Genomic DNA, 20,026 nt, shown 5'->3' with positions numbered 1-20,026 from the left:
AAGCACTGTGTTGGAAATGTTGTACTCCCCTATATGTTATAACTAGGCATGAATGCACAGAGTCATGAACTTGTCGTCATTAAAGGCCAACTGCAATGCAATTTCAACTTTCAAATTGAAATTGCAATTTGCAAATTTGAAATTGGAATTTCAAATTTGTTATGAATGTGTAGTATATACACTTGCAACTTCATTGTATCCATTATTGCCATATACTATAATATATGCCTAATAGGGAGGACATCTGTAACACAGAAATAAGAAAACAGCTTTGCGGCATGCAGAGCCGCTGCACGGCTGCACATGCACTAAAATTTGAATAATACAACAGAAGAATTTCCAGCTTGTACAACACGTGCACGACTTTGCACGTGATGCACCAGCCTTTAGCTAGCTGCCTTCTGTTCCATTGTGATGGTCTTTCGCATTCACCTTCCATTTGGCTAGTGGTTGGGCAGCACGTAAGTGGCACACAACACAGTGCTCCGGCTGCTGTGTGATTGAAGAGGCCAACGAACTTCGCCGCTCCGGGGTGGCTCGGCCGGCTCGTGGCCTCCGAGATTGCAGCCGTGCCAATGCGATCTCGCATGCCACGCTCAGCTGCCAGCCCCTGTGGTTGCCACAGGGAGAGGAACAAGGGAATGCATGGCCTAGGCATGACGCCCGAGATTGAGCCGGGGAGATCTCGAAGGCCAGTGCAGCACATAACCCCTGAGGAAATTCTTGAAAACTAAAATGAGCGTATCTTGAAATATTAGCGAAGTTGCAAATTTTAATGCTTCGTTGTGATCTTTGGCGCCATGTGTTGTGAAACTCCTTTTATATTGTTATGATGTTGGGTTGGGAGTGTTGGTGGGAGGTTCTGGGTACCACGGCTGGAAATGGAGCTCCGCAGTGGAAGTCGCATTGCCGTCCCCACCATGAATGACTGTGAGCACGAGGGATTAATGTTGCTGCCGCCTCCAACATCGCCGCCGCCAACTGCGTCGCTGTCCGCTTCGGTTATGGTTGTGCTGCCGAAGGGTCCCGGAACTTTCTGCGGGACTAATGTCACTAATGTTCAAGAGTCGGTGGCAAAGTACGAACGTGTGAGTGGAATCAACAGATGGGACTTTACGCTCTACCCAAGAGGTACGGCAAAGGTGTGGTACGAAAACCATGAAAAGGAGCTAACCAGCTGGCCGTAAAATTGCCGCAAAGCAGGAACTCGCCTCTCGTGCCCAATCCCCCACGGAGTTCCATCTCTAGTACATCCAGGACATGCTGACGCTTTGTCGTAAAGCCGATCACGACATGACAGAAGCTGAAAAGGTCGGGCACATGTTCAAGGGAATTGCTGACGACGGATTTAGTCTGCTCATGTGCAAAAGCTGCTCTACAATTGATGCTACCATCATAGAGTGCCAACAAATCGAGCAGGCCAAAATCCGACACGTTCTGCAACCATTCACCAGACATCCCAATACTGCCGCAACGTCGACCTGTAAAGATCAACCCACACAGCAGCATGCGTCGCCATCAGAGGACATGGTGGCAATCGTTTGCCGTGAACTGGATGTGATAGCGCCCACAACTTTCTGTTCGCATAGCCCTGATGCTACCCAGTTTTCAGTTCCCCTCGTACAAGCAATCATTCGGCAGAAAATTGAAAACATTAGTCTACATTCTGTCTGTGCTGTCGCCAACCCCAAAGCCAACGAACACCCATCCGTTTTCGCTCCACCCCGACGCTTCTCTCCATGTTATTGCAACCCAACTGAGGGGAGAACTGCGGACAACCAGCCGATATGTTTCACTTGTTGCTGCATTGGTCATGTCACCCGATACTGTTTGCGACTTGGGGTCCTCAACGCCTCGCACGCCGACCTACCCGAGCTGTTTTCATGGAGGTGCCCGCAACGTTTCGCCCACTACCGAGTCTAACAGCACCGGCAACTCTGCTAGGAACACGTGGTACAGTCGCTCGCCATCGCCGTGCGGATACCAGTCTCGTTCTTTGAAAACACATCACCCATCTTTCTGTTTGCCGCAGCCATGTTGCCCTTCGTCCCCTGTGGCTTTTGGCCGCACCGTTGTGGAAAACTAAGAAATGCAGCCCTCGGAGGTGGTGCTGCATTACCTGCTACTACAGCAAATCCTGTCTGTGCTCACAAAGAGAAATGTAATTGATGTTAAAATAGATGGTGTACTTGTCCAAGCACACGTCGACACCAGAGCCCACGTATCTATGATCAGTGCTAGCCTACGTAGACGTTTAAAAAACGTTCTCCTTCCAGCAGCTGCCCGAGTGCTTCGTGTGGCCGACGGCCGCATGCTGGTTATTCTTGGAATGTGTACTGCGCGTTTAAGTATAGCCGGCCGCCCTACTTCTTTTTTCTCTGCTGTGATCGACAACTGCCCTCATGACATTATCCTTAGATTGGACTTTTTATCCCATCATTCCGCTCTGATCGACTGCGAAAGCGGCGTTCTTCAGTTGGACCTGCCCCAACTTGCCGATGCTTCGAGCACTGCCCCACCGCACTTTTGTTCGCTTCAACATGTGTATCTGTACCCGAGGCAGTCATTGATGTTGCTTTGACCGCACAGCTACAGGTTCCTGACAGTGAATATGTGCTTCCCCCCATTGTCGACGTGCTTTTGAACTGGAATGTTGCTGTTCCGCATACGCTGGTCACGGTTACTAATAATGACGCCATCCTTCCACTTCTGAATTGCAGCCTGTACCCTCAAGTTCTTCCGGCTGGGATGGTCTTGGCGAGCATTTCTATTAATTCCGAATTTGACATTGAGAGTCTTAACGTGTGGGGGTGGCCCCACGTTGGGCGCCAGATGTGGGGTTCTCCTCCCGTGCTCTTGGGACAAAGGAACGACAACACAGTAGTACAAACAACCACAAGGGCATTTATTGCACCTTTCATAAATCAATGCCTGCTAGCCGAGTTGCTATCCACAAAACATGCCGATGGGCGCGCGACAAATCTAAAAGTCCGACTCACCGCGACCTGATAGCGAGCGAATGTGTTCGCCCCATGCTGGATCCCAACGCCTGGTCGTTCGCGCGTACTCTCACGCGAACGGCGGTGCATTCCAAGTCGGCCACGCGAGACGGTCTCGCAGAAGCATGGGTCGGCCTAGCGCGGCACGGCACGTCCGCACCGGTTGCCGTCTCGAACCCAAGCGAGCACACCTTGTCTTTCCTGCACCCAAGTAACCCCGCAGCGGCGCGACACTTGCGCCATCTCTCGCACCGCGCTTGTACCACTCAGACTGCCGCATGCGCGGCGAAGCCGGATTACAGGAGACGCGCTATGCGGGAAAAACATGAGGGGACGTGCGAGAGTCATGCATCCCCACAAATGCCAAGAGTGGTTTATCAGTGCCAATTGCAGCTCACAGCTCTGGTTTCTTAACGAGTTTGCAAAAATGATTGCACCTGACCCCACTTCTGCACAGGCCATAAACGTACGTCTCCTGCTCGAATCGTATAGTGACATCTTTGATTTTGCCGACAGGCCTTTAGGCCAAACATCTATTGTTCACCACTGTATAAACACTTGACACAAATCCTATTCGTCGGCATCCCTATTGTGTATTGCATGCTGAACGTGGAGTCATGCAGTCAGAAGTGGACAAAATGCTCCGCAAAGGGGTCACCGAACTATCAGCCAGCCCTTCGGCTTCGCCTGTTGTCCTTGTGAAAAAAAAAAGAAGATGGTGCCTGGCGTTTTTGTGTCGATTGCGCCATTTAAACAAGATCAGCCGAAAAGACAGCCTCCCACTACCACGCATCGATGACGCCTTGGACTGCTTGCATGGAGCTAAATACTTCTTGTTGAAAACCATGCCTTTTGGCCTATGCAATGCTCCTGTGACATTTGAACGTATGATGGACTCTTCTGTGAGGCTGCAAATGGACCACCTGTCTCTATTACCTTGACGACGTTAATGTTTTTTTCTCCCACGTTCAGCAGCGACCTTACCTGACTCGCTGCCATTCTTGCAGTCTTCTGAAAGGCAGGCCGTCAACTGAACTCCACGAAGTATCAGTTTGGGCGCCGTCAGATTACTGTGTTGGGACGCCTCGTTGGTGCATCCGGTGTCCAACCAGATCTAGAAAAAGTTTGCGCCGTACGCAGTTTCCCTGTGCCACGTTCTGCTTCTGACATGCGCTGCTTCGTAGGCTTGTGTTCTTACTTTAGCTGTTTTGTCAAAAACTTTGCCAACATTGCTCGGCTTTTGACAGATCTTCTAAAGAAGAACATGTCATTCTCATGCTGCCCTGAGCAAGCTCGCACGTTCGCCGCTCTCATCGGATTTCTGGCAACCCCTCCCATACTTGCCCATTCTGATCCATCTGCACCGGCCGAAGTCCACACTGACACAGACGGCCATGGCATCGGCACTGTTCTCGCCCACCAGCAGAATGGTACAGAGTGCATAATAGCTTACGCCAGCCACCTGCTGTCACCTGACGAGAGAAATTACTCCATCACCGAGCGGGTGTGCTTGGCTTTAGCTTGAGCTGTCGCCAAGTTCCGGCCATATTTGTACGGCCACACGTTCCTGGTCGTTACAGACCACCATGCCCTCTGCTGGCTGTCTTCCCTCAGGGACCCGACAGGACGGCTTGGTCGCTGGGCTACGCGGCTCCAGGAATTTTCATTTATTGTCAACTACAAGTCTGGACGTCAGCACGAGGACGTTGACTGCCTCTCTCATCACCCTGTGGATCCTCCTGATCCTGCTGCGCATGCTTCACCTAACATGCGCCTAGACGGCGTTTCAGCACCTGGGGGTCCTGTTATGGAAGGATAAAAGAAGAAAAAAAGAAGATGGCGAGATGCTGGGTGCTGCATGCTGTTGCTGGCCAGCCATCTTGACTGCATTGACTCGGCTTGCATATATATTGTAAATGCAGTCTGTCTGTACTCCCAATATCCCCGTAACAATATCTGGAGGGGTATTTCAATTGCTTTGGCTTCACTGAGAAACTTGACATCTTGTCATGAACTGATACATATCCCTCAAGGTCAGACAGAGTGAGAACTTCAGAATTCATTGTGGATAACTGGTACTGTAAAATTCTGAATTGTGTTTAGCTTTTCTTGTCTTGCAACTCATGACCTCGATATCTTTTCTAGTTTGATGACTTCAAGTTAATTGGGTGTATACTTACGGTTCTTGATTGTAAATCCCTGTACTTTGTTGATTTGAAATCCCAGTACCCAACTTTAATTACTAGAAACATATTTTTGAGAAATCAACCCATCAGGTGGAAACTGTTGCAGTGTAGGGATTGGTTGGTTACCACTGCAGGATACGATGTCATTGAGGGTGTCGAGTTACCTTGTGGGTGCCTGTGACACTGGAGTAATCAGCAGGCAGCATGATGCTGTACAAGCTTCTCATTCTGGAAGGTCAAATCTGTTCAGCGGTTTTGTCTAAATGCACAGGGATGTACATAACCCCATTTTGCTGCTGCAGCAAACTGTGGACCCCTTGCCTGATGATGAGGAGGAGTTTGAGCTACCTGAGCATGTGCAGCCTTTCCTTCAGGATTGCCCATTATACACAGACAACACAGCCAACGGTATTGCCCTGCTCTGGGCTCCACGGCCATTCAACCTGCGCTCAGACCGCACTCGTCGTGCCATTGATATTCCTTTGGTGAAGTCCTGGTAAGTGTCATCATCTCTGTGACTCATACTAATTACTGGGGTTGCCTTTGATTCACACTTGCTCTGCACCATGTCTGAAAGTCTTGGCAGATGTCCACGGTTTTGTATATCTTATTTTTTAAGGACATAGGTTGACTGGCATTCAAACCAAGTGTTGTATGCATGTAAGATCATTTGTGCACAACAGTCGTGAGTCTCTGGCTCTGCAGAATAATTTTCGATGTACCTATCGCAACACTTAAAGGGACACTAAAGGGAAAAATGATTTCTTCTGCATCGCTAAATTGCCGTTCTACAACACCAAAAACACCACTCTTACAACGATGAGACGTTTGGCAAGCCAGAAAAAGCGCAAGAATGACATACGGGTGGCGACGCCTACTTAAGTTTCCGCCCCTGGGGGCTGTGACGTCTTGGATTTTGATGCCATCTTCTAGGGCCTGCTAATTATATATAGCGGTACAGATTGACTACATCGTGTTCTAAAGGAACCAAATATTGAACATGGCAAGTTTCGGAATCCATTATTCAGCTAATGCGGCCCAAATGCGAAAACATACTTTGGAATCCCTGACGTCACGCTGACGTACCGGCGCTTGGGTTTCGGCGCGAAATTCAAATACTGATACTTCGACCTTCATTTTCTCATCTAATAATCAAAGTATTTGTTTTTAAATGACTGCCTTCAGGGTTCTCAAGCGATGCTTCATTAGTCTAAACTGATTTATTGTTTCGCTTTAGTGTCCCTTTAAGTCAACATGCTAGCATCATCCTGCATGTATTATAGCGGTGTCCCTCATGCACGTCAAAACATTTGTCGCATTTTTTTGTGTTGGGTATAAACTGATGCAGTGCCGTAGCATACAAGGCTGTATCGAAACTGCACAGTGCCGACATCAACATGCCTGAACTACAAATCACATGTGAACATGCCCCACATGTCAATTACAATGTGCCGTTTAAATGGCCAATATCATCATCCCTTGGCAACAAATGTCAACCAGGCAGTCCACTAAATTTGGACGTGGCTCTCAGGTTGTAGCTCGTGTTGCATCTGTCGTGTGCTCATCTGTCGCACAAACTACCAGAGGCCAAAATGTAAATGTGGGATGTGATGGCTCTGTTAAGTCCAAAGTACAATGCAATATCTATTCTCTAAATCAAGATACTGTTATAGTGAATGGGCTAAAATGAGGTAGAGTCTGGTTTATTCTGACTGCTTGCAAAAAGCCTTAACTACAGTTCGCAAAATCCCTTGGTTCTGCAAAATCCAGTTTCGGGACACCCCTGGTAGGTTATGAGTGCTAAATGTAATGTGTCAAAGAATGGATAATGCAGACTATAGAGAAGCTTTATTCAGTACAATATGAGTGGTACATGTAATGCTGAAAGTGTCAACAAAAATGACCTCTGTTCATTTAGGGAAAACACGGGGAAGGCGGGAGATGGAAATTCATGACAATGAGCAAAACGAGAACAAGGTGAAACCAGGAGCCAACGTTTTGACAAGTGGACTTGTCTTCTTCAAGGCGACATATGCTTTCCTCGTCGCAGTATATATACGTGGGGTTCTTCTAAAGGGGAGAGGGTGTAAGGCGGGTGGGTGCGGCAATGGGCGAAGCTTGTTAGCGTGTCGAATCGCGAATAAAGGAATGCTGTGCACAAGGCCAGGGGCTTGGCCGTCCGTCAATCACATGTCAACGCCCACGTGTTAGCCGGCGTGTCAATGGCGTCTGAAACGCCGGCTGAAAAAAAAAAAGGAAAGAAGAGGAAAGAAAAACGCTAAGAAACCAAACTAAGTGTTGCCTATAGCTTGAAATTTAGCATAGCGAATAGTCTCTAAAGCTCCCTTCGAAATGTTTATGCCTATTGGTTGCAATGTCTTGAACTTATGGATAAGGTATGATCCATAAGTTAAGACATAAGGTATTTTCTTTCTAGTTCAGAACGGAAATTTGACGAAGAAACAGCCCACACCAGAATCTGACAAACCGGCGGCCTTTATAACAAAATATTCTAATGCACTCCCAAACATAAACAACATCCTACTAAAATACCACCCAATGTTATCAAGTAACGAGCATCTAAGAAAAGCGTTCCAGGATGTACCTAGGGTTACCTATTGCCGCAACAGGAACGTTAAAGACATGTTAGTGTGCACAAAAGTCAGCCAACAGCATTCCCCCGTAATAAAAGCATGTTGTCGCCCCAGGTGCAAAACCTTCAGAGTTTGAACCTGGGCACTGCAAATAGTTATACACATGTAGTCAAATCTAGCTTCACTTGTACAAGTGCAAATGCGATTTATATGCTTGAATGTCCCTTTTGTAAGAAACAATATATCAGTGAAACAGGACAATCAGTGAACATCAGATTAAAGGGGACATGGGTTGTGGAGATTATTTCCTGCATCTTATGGCCAAATCTGATGAAAATAAACAAGCTTACTTAGTTTCTCATGCTGATTTCAAATATGCAATAATTTTTCTTGAGGGTTCATTAGTGCAGGAGATTGACAATGCTGCCACTGTATTGTTTCCAGAGACAATGAAAAAAAAAAAAAACTGCTCAGCAGAAAGTGAATATTATTGCATAGCTAGATGCTATAATGTGCAATAACTGCAATGCCACAAAAAGTTTTCAAATGAAATTCTAATTAGCCATTCTGCTGGTGATCAAAATTCTTTCCTTGACCTAAGGCTACCACACCAAAAGAAAATTAATAAAATGGAAATATACATGCAGACAAATTTGAAATGCTGCTCTCAGCACTTTGTAATATGCAGATTAGGCTTTCTGCTAAAGAAAGAATTAGTGCTCTAGCTGTTCTAGATCATGAGATATCACTCCGACAGTCTAGTGAAGTGACCCAAAAACATGTTTTGAGATAAGTGAGAAAAGGTGCAAAACCATACTTTATTTACAAATTTATAGCTGGAACAGCTCAGTAGGCACCAGGCATGTAGTCCTGCTAACTCCGAGCCCCTGTGTGCTGCTTTTTGAGGGACTGGCGCAAATTTTCTGATGTTTTGCATTTCTTGGCTGATGCTGCCATTCGACCCCTATCTTTCTTGGCCATGAGGGTGCGACTTTGCTCGCTCAGATTTAGACGTAGTTCTTTCACTATGTCCTTTGAGGCCCTTGCATTGCCTGCATTGAACTTTAATACTGCCTCTGCCACAGCAGCCTCCACCGTGAATAAAGAAGCATGCCGGTCTTTTGGTGCCAGCGCCCAGATCATTGAACGCAGGCTTTCGTTATTTTGCATTTACCACGCTGGCCACGTTACAGCAGTTTCTTGTCTGAAAGATGTTCATATATGGGACATAAACACTTGCACACATGAGGAGGAACCTTTTGAGGATGTTTTGGAACGGGCTCACCCTTGGCCGCTGCAGCATTTTGCTTGCACCAGGAGTTTGGGCCTGATGGACAAAGAGTGTGATTAGCCACATCATCATTTGATGTAATGTGATGATATGTGGCCATCACTGCGTTTTGAGTGGCATCTACATCTCTTTTGTGGGCCTTCAGAGCCCATCCATAGTATGAGGTTAACTTGGAGATCAAGTCTGCTGTCAAGCGGCTCTTTCCACCAATACTCTCATGTCCAGGGCCTCTGTGTTTTGCCACCAAGTTGCGCAAAGCCGCCCCCACGCGCTTTTGCATGTGATTCACGCAGTCCTCTTTTTTAATTGGGATTTACCCATACACTTCATCATCTTGTAAAGCGAGGTAACTGCGGCTGTCCCTGTCACAAAGCACCGTTGTATACCGCAGATTGTGCCGCTCCAATGATCGCCTGAAAAGGATGAGGGCAGCTTCCACCTCCATCACCCCAGCTTTCTTATTAGTGTTCTGACACTTGTGGCCATTCTTCCAGGCTCCAAGGAAGGGTCACTCTCCTGAGGCCCCGACTCGCACCCAGCACAGAAATTGCTCAATACAACAAAGTAGAGCACACGTCTGCTGAACAACACGATCACGGTGCCGACGCCGATATGGGACGTATGACTGTGGGTCATCCATGACCCGTCATACGACACCACGATGTTCCCAGTAAGACCCACGTTCAGTTCGGCGTAATGTTCGCGAACCGACCGCACGCAGTCGCTCGTCGGATTGCGCTCCGCGCGATCGGCCGCTGGCGTCAACTTCGTCTTCACGTAGCCCTGCCACGTTTTCGTGTGAAGAGCTTGACGGCTGATGCCCATCAACGAGAAAACGTCATTGAACACAGTCTGTCGGTTCCCCATTGCCTGCATGGCATGCGTAGCCCAAGTGTTCACAGCAAATAGTTTCATTCGTTCAGCACTGTGAATGCGCAGCGAGCTCCACACTGACGCAATCTCACCACACTTTGCGCACATAAAACGCAGCTTCACAGCGAGTCCGTATTCCTGCTCGTCTCCGACGATTTGTAAGGCACCACTGAAGCTGTTGCAGTTTGCAAACGTTAATAAAGTGTTCACAGCACACAAACCCACAATCGTAAACGTAGTCCCATCAGGCGGGCGAAGTGCATCTTTGGTACTGTCACCCACAAACTCGCGTTTCCTCTCCGTCGCTGGAGTGGAAGACAACTCCGATAGCTTTGCTTTGGCTTTTGCTTCCTCCTCCTCCCACTTGGAGGGTTGCCGGTAGATTGTATCTTGCCGTACGCGAGCGCTGGTCGAAGGGTCCACGGCAGACGGACTTGTCACAGTATCCGCAGCAGCCGATGTGTTCGTTAGGCCTGCCGTTGCTGCATCGACGACTTCGGCATCGGACGCTGAGGTTGTGGTATCATGGGCATTTTGCAGTGTTGAGCAGCGTTTTTTGAAGTTTTTGATGAGTGCCCGTTGCACTTCTTGCGCACCAAACGTGTGCCGCGTTCGAAATTTGCGCTTCGTTTCAGACATCGCGTTGACACTGGGGCAAGATGGTGCACCTCAATGTGCGGCTCCAATCGTGGAGCAGACGATCGCCATGCAGTTCCGCCGATCGGGTGGCAAGCTCAAGTCACATGCACCGAATGACGAATAGGAGGGCGTTCTTGTACAGTGGAATCTTGATGATACGAATCTCACGGTGTCACGAAAAATATTCGTATCATCGAAACAAATAAAACTAGCTGTATTAAAGAGTCAGAGGGGAACTCACTCAGGCACATATACGTAGAAAGCATTTATTTCTTGAAGAAAAAGTCTAATGTCCTTCTGCTTCTTTTTCTTTGTCAGGTCACTTAGCAGACTTTGTTCAAATCCATAAAAACGCGTGCACGTGTCGTTGCTGATTTCATCCGCGGCCATAGCATGCGTCAGAACTTCGAGCGCGTGCAGCGTTTCAGCCGCCGGTGGTGGTCCTTGGCCGTCGCACACGTCTAACACAAAGAATGCGTCCCAAAGCACAGCAGCTACTCCGTCCGATGGCACGTGGAAAAGGAGGAAAAGCACAAAAGCAACAAAAGCGCCACCGCTTCAAACTAAACTTCAAACTCTTTCGCGCCCAGTCGCGGCCTCCGCGCTGTCCAGCGCGCCGGTGGAGGGCGCAGCTGCGCATAGCAACCGTGACGTCACAGTAGCTGTAGAATGAGGGCGCGCGCGCGTCAGCGGTGGCAGCTGCACCGCCGCTCAGACGTCTCGTTGCGGTCGAGTGAGTGAGATGCATTGCCCCGAAGCGGCCCAGTGATTCCGCGCCGAGCGGTTCGGGGAAGCGGCAGCGGACACCGGATTCCCCCTACACCTAACGACAGAAGAACAAGGAGCGAATGCGCATGCGACGACTGAACATGTCACCAGATGCGAAAGCAAGGGAGGCAGAACGGAAACGCCAACTGCGACTGATTAGATCGCTAGGTACCAAAGGCAGGGAAGCAGAACGAAAGCGGCAGCAGCGACAGGCGATATCGCCGAACACAAAGTGAATGAATTGTAGTGCAGATGGCAGCAGCGAATGGCTGTCACCGAACAGCAAAGCCAGGGAAGTGGAGCACAGACGGCAGCAGCATCTGGCTTTCGCCAAGCACACTTTAGAATTTCCAAACTGACTTTGGTAATTTTCATATCAACCGACGTGGGTCGAAAATTTATTTGTAACAACCGTTCTTTAGCACAGAAAAATTCGTATCTGGAAATTCGTATTAGCTGTGATCGTATCATCGAGATTCCACTGTACCTTTTTTTTGCTGCGCATTTTCTAAGTGGCCAATGACTGAAGGGGGCCTGTTCTGGCGGGAATTTGAAGGGAAAAGTCGCGCCTTTCAAATGAGACCAAGATGTCCACGCTAGCACTCGTGGAAGAGCAGGCGCGGGTTTTGGAAAATGTGTCGTTTCAGGACAAGTTCCGCCTGAAATTCATGCTTCAAAGTGTTGTTTACACTGGCTTTACTCAACAAAGTATAACAAAAACATAGACGTTTCGCCACCTATGCGGGTGGCATCGTCAGCATCGTCATTGTCATCGGCGAAACGTCTATGTTTTTGTTATACTTTGTTGAGTAAAGCCAGTGTAAACAACACTTTGAAGCATGAGTTCCCCTGGCTTTTGGAACATTTTCTCACGCCTGAAATTCAGCTAGTACATGTCGTATAAGGCGTCACTGTGACTAAAATACTGATGTTATTGGTATGAAGTTAACAATATAGATGCAATAACAGCTGTACATTCCAAAAATGCAATAAAAAAGAAACGAGTTTTTTTCGCGATTTTGGGCCGCCACAACCCATGTCCTCCCCCCTTAAATGGACATAGCGCGGAAACAGCTAAAAAGCTTCCCAAAGCCGTCATCGAGCATTTCAGCCAGCCAGGTCATAACTTTGTTGAATTTAACTCTACATTTTACAGTCAAATTACCCCCCTGAACGCGAAAGAAAATACAGAAAATCATACCTTATTCATAAGTTCAAGACATTGCAACCAATAGCTATAAACATTTAAAAGGTAGCTTTAGAATGCATTTGCTATGCTAAATTTCAAGCTATAGGCAACAACACTTAGTTTGGTTTGTTAGCATTTTTTTCCTGCTCTTTTTTTTCTCAGCCGGAGTGTCAGACGCTGTTGACACGCTGGCTAACACGCGGACGTTGACATGTGACTGACAGACGGCCGGGCCCCTGGCCTTGTGCACAGCATTCCTTTATTCCCATTTCAACATGCTAACACACCTTCGCTCGTAGCCGCACCCACCCACGTTACACCCTCTCCCCTTTAGAAGAACCCCACGTATATATACTGCGACGAGGAAAGCATATGTCGCCTTGAAGAAGACCAGTCCACTTGTCGAAACGTTGGCTCCTGCTTTCACCTTGTTCTCCTTTTGCTCATTCTCTGTTCATTTAGTGTGCTTTATTCATAATGATACAGTATTGGCTTTTTTTATGGGCAAGGAGGCTTTGTAAATGGGCAAACTGGGCTGCGATCTTGTAGCAATGCCTTTTCCAGATGCTAATGCCTTTCGCGCTTTTTGCATTCTTGAGTGGTCAAGAGATAATCTGCCCCTTTAAGTGTTCAACTAGCTTCACAATAAACCATTAAACCTCGATGTAACGGAGTCGGTAAAATCGGCATGCTTCGTTATATCGAAATTTCGTTACATTGAAATTTGACCTTCTATGCAAATAAGCACAGTCACCGATTTGTTTCTTGCATGGAAAGGGGCTGAAGAATTTTCTTAATTATCGGGCTGTCGGAAATAGCAAATTTGAATGAAAAATGCAATTCATTTCGATAAATTTATGAGTCGGCGACAAATGATATGGTTTCCTGCCACATATGTCGACGATGTCTTCACTTTGGCGGTAGTGAAGCCAGCCACGCTTTCGTGTACACTCCATCCCCATGGCTGATAGCATTGCCTGCACTAGGATGATGCTATCAAGAAAAGCTCCGGCAGCAGGGAGCAAATGCTTCGTCTTCCTCTTGCTCCAATGGGTCATCGAAACTCGAGATTACGCAACCTCCAATACTAAACGTGCGTGAAGACAGTTCGGCACACCCGCTCTTTGCACTTGCGGCAGATTACTTCTAAAGCAGGGTGTGCGGCTGCGTATGCACTCAGCCACGCTTACAGCTATGATCAGCCACAGCCAAGATGTGCCTGAAATGGAGAAGTGCGCCAACTTACCCCCTACTCCCTTGCGCTTGCTTGATTGCGTTACTGTTTACTCGCTCCCCTCCTCGTTTGCCTTTGCTCGCGCGGGAAGGCAGCACTCCTGAACCCACCATTTTTCTTGTCTCACCCTCGCACACTTTCACTCGCACCTAAAGCGCACAGTACGCGGTGCTTTATAGCATCTTATTACGCTTGGACTTTATACTGAACATGATGTGACTCCACTAATGCAGTCGCTCTTGCTGCGCATGCGCGATTTGAGAGGTGCGTTTGCAAGCAGCCATTTGTAATTCAATCATTTGAACATCTACGTCCAGGTAAGTTTCCATTTATCGTCTCTGCATTCCTTTGCGGCGACAGTGAAATTTTGTTTTATTGAAATCGCATAAAACACTTCATTGTATTGAGATTCTGAATAAGTGGTGTTCTATGGACAAGTTATGAAAAGGTAAATATTTTGTTATATCGATAGTTTCATTATATTGAAGTTCATTATCTCGAGGTTTAACTGTATTTCGTGTAAGGGTGATGTGCATGTCATCCGCTTATGTGCCCGCCTTCAAGTGTTAGAGCTAAATATAGTCTGACGTAGCATGAGCGTGCACATACATTACTTAAGGTTGGTGAGAACAACAGCGTCTATAGTTCGACCAGTGGTTCGACAGCCTGTGCATGTGCTCAGACGCGCCCAGTGTGGAGCGACGCTCGCCCAGGCACCAATAATGTCGGTATAAACACATCTTTAGTTCCGACAACCATGACAGTTGTTTTCAAGTGGGGATGACATGCAGAAGTCATCCCCACTCAAGTGGGGATGACATGCAGATGTTTGCAGAAGAGCAATTATATGTCTCTCTGTCACAGGTACCGTGAGCACTGCCCCCCAGGCATGCCTGTGAAGGTCAGGGTCTCATACCAGAAGCTGCTGAAGTACTTTGTGCTCAATGCACTCAAGCACCGGCCCCCCAAGCCACAGAAGAAGCGGTACCTCTTCCGGTCATTCAAATCGACCAAGTTCTTCCAGACGACGACCATTGACTGGGTGGAAGCTGGCTTGCAGGTGTGCCGCCAGGGCTATAACATGCTGAACCTGCTGATCCACCGCAAGAACCTCAACTACCTCCACCTCGACTACAACTTCAACCTGAAGCCTGTCAAGACACTCACCACCAAGGTCAGTTTCTCAAGGGATGATTCATGCATTGGTCAATTCAAACACTCCTGCAAAGTGTGGAATGGGTTGGGCAGCAACTGCTAGAAGTGTGTTGAGAGGAGGTGGACTCCTGCGCCTGTAAAAAGCCGCTTGCTCGACACCTCTGTGGTATCGGCACCAAGCTCATGCCGTGATTGAGACTTGCACATGTATAAGTGAGGGACGTGAACTATGTTCTGTGATCGTAGCCACTTCTCACTCTTAACCCTTTGAGGGTCAACTATTTTTACCAAATGCAACCCTCCAGCGTCGTTTTTTCTTTTATTGCAGATTTAAAATCTTCAGTGTGACCTATATGAAAAAAAATTCGCCACAATTCTTAGTGTGGCCATCAAGCAACAAAAATATTTTGAGTAGGCAAACATGCATTGTTTATTCGTGAATGCAGATGGGCTTGCATAAATACTTATAATAAGAATAAAAAATTCAGATACACTGAATAGATAAATTCTGATCCAGCACTTGGATAGTAGTCTGTGTCAAAGGAATCACCGTTTGACTCACTTGCAGAGAACCAACCAGCATGCACATTCATAGTGTGATTAAACTATGTATGGGAGCACATGGTTGGGCTCTATAATTGTGCTCCCACCAGAAAAACCGAATGAGTCAAACTTGCAGTAACCTTTCGTTCGATCGCTAATGAGGGGAAATCGGTTATTGCGAGTTCGTATACAGCGGCATCATTTGTATATATGGGCGAGCATCTAGTGGTGCCCTTTGAAAACATTGGAAACCAGGTAGGCATCAGGTTTTTGTGAGCGCAACAAACGAAAACAACCCACGGGATGATATCTAAACTAACTGGTGGGCGAGCCGTTGCCAATGCACTGGCGTAAACAAGCGGTAGAATTCAAGCTGATACTACGGAGGAAAAGAAGACATTCTTGTATCCACAAAGGGTGACAGCATTTGGTAGGTGACAGAGAGCTGCAAAATTAGTGCATTTTCCAAACGTACAGACAGCGTCGTAGATATATGGCATTGACCATTTGGGACTTGTTCGTGGCTCTATATGTTTACGTCTTTGACCCTAAAAGGGTTAATGTGCTTAACCGCATAACCTGGCTGTCATGCGGCGAAGCGTACTTCAGGGAACACCTTTTGTACAATACAAATGTGCATGTGCTGTACCCTAGCAGCAAGTGCCGGAAACCTTGTTTATGGCATACCATATTTACACGATTGTAAGTCGACTCGAAAAGAAATGGGCATGGGCAGGACATGTAATGAGGAGGGAAGATAACCGATGGTCATTAAGGGTTACGGACTGGATCCCAAGGGAAGGGAAGCGTAGCAGGGGGCGGCAGAAAGTTAGGTGGGCGGATGAGATTAAGAAGTTTGCAGGGACAGCACGGCCACATTTAGTACATGACCGGGGTTGTCGGAGAAATATGGGAGAGGCCTTTGCCCTGCAGTGGGCGTAACCAGGCTGATGATGATGATGATGATGATGATGAAGTCGACTGAACTCGTACATTGTAAGCGCAGTGCCGACAATGCGTTATTTGCGCTGTGTTTCAGTAGAAACTTCAGCTGTTCACAACAATATTCGGTTAACATGCGGTACGTCACAATATAGGCCAACATGACACCAGCGTCGATAAGAAGTCTTTGTGACGTCGACGCCAACATTGGCCGACTGGTTGGCAGGCTGTGTCAGTGGGAGACATATATTGTCATCCTAGTATGACAGATGTGAGCGACGATGCGACCAACGACAGTGAGTCGTTGTGATATGACAGACTTATGTGCCGATGACGCCACCAAAACAACTGTGCGGATCGCTGTGTGATTGGCTGCCGAATGAGAGCGTAGTGTCACGTGGTAGTAACGGTGAAGAAAGCAAAACGGTGAATGGCGGAACTATTCAGGCTTATCTGATTCTGCGTAAACGGAACAGCGTGCAACGGCGTGTTCACGATTTCTTCTAGCCTACTGCCAAGCCCGAATATGTGGGTGGAAATAAAGGGTTTCTTTTTTTTTTTCTTAATCTGCTTTTTCAGACACCTGTTCATTCAGACATTTCCGCAGTCCCCGTGAGGTCCAAATAAATGGTTGGCGACTATAGTGCGTAGCAGTCGGGAACGCTCGTCACGCCACTGCTATCTTCGAGAGTGTTGCGGGAAAGCTCGCCGCCTCTTAACAGAGCGCAAGGGGTCTAGGGTGGCAGAGTTCAATATATCCATTTAACATCCGACCCCGTTGTAAATAAAAATTAAAAATACATGTGATTTTCCAGTTGATATAGAAAGTGTTTGATATACGCAATAATTTGATATATCCATGTTCAATATATCGAGGTTTGACTGTACTTACAAGACTCGGTAGTTAGCGCGCATTGTACGCGATGTGCTTGTCAGCAAAAAATGGCCAGACCTGACGAGGGGCCTTTTCACAGTTAGTATACTTTATGCGGGTACGTATTAATGAGGCTTCAGTGTAAAAAACCTGAGACCTCATGATGTGTGCGGGAAAAAAGAAAAATCTTAATTGCAGAGACAGTCTTTTGCTATTCATATCTGTGTACTTCTACTGAAACCATCTTGTTTTGCCTTTGGTGCAGGAGCGTAAGAAGAGTCGCTTTGGCAATGCGTTCCACCTGTGTCGTGAAATTCTTCGACTCACCAAGTTGGTGGTGGACAGCCATGTGCAGTACCGGCTGAACAATGTAGATGCATTCCAACTGGCGGATGGGCTACAGTATGTATTTGCCCATGTCGGCCAGCTGACGGGCATGTACCGCTACAAATACAAGCTCATGCGACAGATCCGCATGTGCAAGGACCTCAAGCACCTCGTCTACTACCGCTTCAACACGGTCAGTGCTATTTTGTTTTCTGGAGGGCCATCTTGTCACCCTTTTCTCTGCGGTATTTTTTATAGACGGCGCCGACTGCTGCATGCCATTTGTATCACGCACTTTTTGCGCTCTATTGAGACGTTTGCGTAGTGAGCCTTTATTACTCTCACGCTAACTCAAAAGTATGCATGCACACTTTTTACTCTTTGACTTTTGAAGTCCGGACAGCTCGCTGGCAGCCAGGTGGCAGCTTGTTATGGTCATGTTAAGAAATGTTATGGTCTCATGGGCTGCGATTTCAAGACAGTCTGAAACTTCCCTGACGGTTTCAAAGTGAAATGCCTGTATAAATGCAAACATGCTGCCAGGATGGGGGCAGACTTTGCACTTGGCGTAGTCTGCCCATTTGTGCGTTGCCCATCTGCAAATATGTTGTTACGTTTGCAAAGAGCTGAAGCAGTATTCTCAACTGATCGCATTTGGATATGCAGTGAAACCTCGTTCATTTGGATTTCATGTTACCAAAAAACATGTCCTAATTAACTGAATGTCGAATTATCAAGGGTATCAAGAACACAATAAACAAATGCTTACTATGGCAACTGACCTTTATTTACTGTATGAACTGGCAAATCCTGCTTCTATTTTGCATAAAAGCAATTTCGTCATCTCATGGCTGATTAGTGCTCAAAGCAGCGAAAGCCTCGCAGCTTCCTTTCTAGTGTGACCACGGCACACGTCTCCATCTGAGACAAGCTTTTAGCTACTGTGTGCACATCCTGATTATTTTTTCACCACTGAGCTTGTCGCCAACAAATTGTCTATTCATTGCGATGTAGCATGTGCTTTTAATCCTCAACAGCTTTGCACTGAGTCAAAACGAAACTACTCTTTGTCACAATCGCTGCGGATGAAACCGTGGCCTCTATCAAAGCGATCATGGACATTGACAGTTCTAAGGCACACAGCTGACTGGTATAACTTGCCACCTCATGTGTGCAAAGTATTTTTTCCAATTTATGAGCACCTCAGAAAGGAAGCTTCGTGAGCGGTGCCGGAGAGGTAAAACTCTGAACAATAATGGGAGTTTACATTCCATAATCTGGTCACTTGCACCAAAGCAACTCCATGCATCGCTATTCACTGTAGAAGCTGCTGTGGCAGAGGCAGCAATGTGATTGAACACAGGCAACAGGAGGACATCGGCAGCAATCCTGAATGAGCTCAGCCTGAATCCCAGCCCAATGAGCAACAACGGATGACTGAGAAGGACAAATGCAGAGAAAATAAAGGTGCTCGGAGTCATTCTTTGGCCGACAGTCTTCAAGGGGCGCTAAAGAGACATTTAAACAGCAGCAGGCGATTAGACTACATCCCTGTTGGTTATTAGGAATGTACATGTGTAAATATGTGCAAAATATCTGTTAATTAAGTTTTGTGCTGTTTGTTTTTTGCATTTTTCTCAAAACACAAATTCTTGGCTCCATGCAATATTGAGACCTCGATAACTCAACACCTAGAACAATTAGAACCGAAATTCTTTTTGCAGAATGAGGTCTAATGTGTACTCTATGAAAGATAGCAAGCAGATTTCTCACCTTTCATTTCAGAAATTAGTTATTTTGCTACATATTGTGCCACGTGGTTGCCACATTTTGTGGGCTTACATTCCATTGGCTGTAAAGTATCTATTAAGGTTTTTGCCGTACATGTATGGTGGCGGATTTCTGTCCCGCAAAGTCTTTGCCGTACGGGTACGGTTTCGACCCTCCGTATGAAATTATCACCATAGTGATGATGCGTGCTTACTGGGAGGTGCTGCCACCTCTTAGGACTTACAAGAAGCATTTTAAACTTGTGCTACCTTCTTGGGGAGATAAACAACTGATTTCTAGCTTCAGCGCGTCGCGCAGACTGCGGCAACACCCCTTTTGCGGTTTCGGTTTCTCCACGTGATCGCAACGGAGGCACGCGAAATGTCATTTTTCTCTTTGTCGGCACTCTCTTGCAGAGGCGGCGGAAGTTGATTTCTATTATGCATGAGCATAATGAAACACAGAAGTACAGCAATGCGTGTGAACAAAAATTACCATGAGATAATGCATAACCATATACCAGATTGACCGTCATGGTGCAAAGAAATTGCACACTCACTTGCACGAACACAAGCAATAAAGGTAAATAAATGCAACAAGTACGCCTTTACGAACAGATATGCCTTAGCAGTCTTTCTAACT

The 20,026-nt window shown here is 46.9% G+C and overlaps 1 protein-coding gene across 1 annotated transcript in view; it reads left to right on the top strand.

The window, feature by feature from the left end:
• Positions 1-20,026, top strand: part of Prp8 (pre-mRNA processing factor 8) — a 397,724-nt gene that overhangs the window by 119,289 nt on the left and 258,409 nt on the right. Inside the window, exons 9-11 of the mRNA XM_065433711.2 lie at positions 5,488-5,681; positions 14,638-14,947; positions 17,553-17,807. Coding sequence (XP_065289783.1) covers positions 5,488-5,681; positions 14,638-14,947; positions 17,553-17,807 — 759 coding nt within the window. The remainder of the gene's footprint in view (positions 1-5,487; positions 5,682-14,637; positions 14,948-17,552; positions 17,808-20,026) is intronic.

The sequence above is a fragment of the Dermacentor albipictus genome, chromosome 2, assembly GCF_038994185.2.
Source record: "Dermacentor albipictus isolate Rhodes 1998 colony chromosome 2, USDA_Dalb.pri_finalv2, whole genome shotgun sequence".
NCBI classification, from domain to species: Eukaryota; Metazoa; Arthropoda; class Arachnida; order Ixodida; family Ixodidae; genus Dermacentor; species Dermacentor albipictus.
This window is presented reverse-complemented; position numbering and strand designations above follow the sequence as displayed.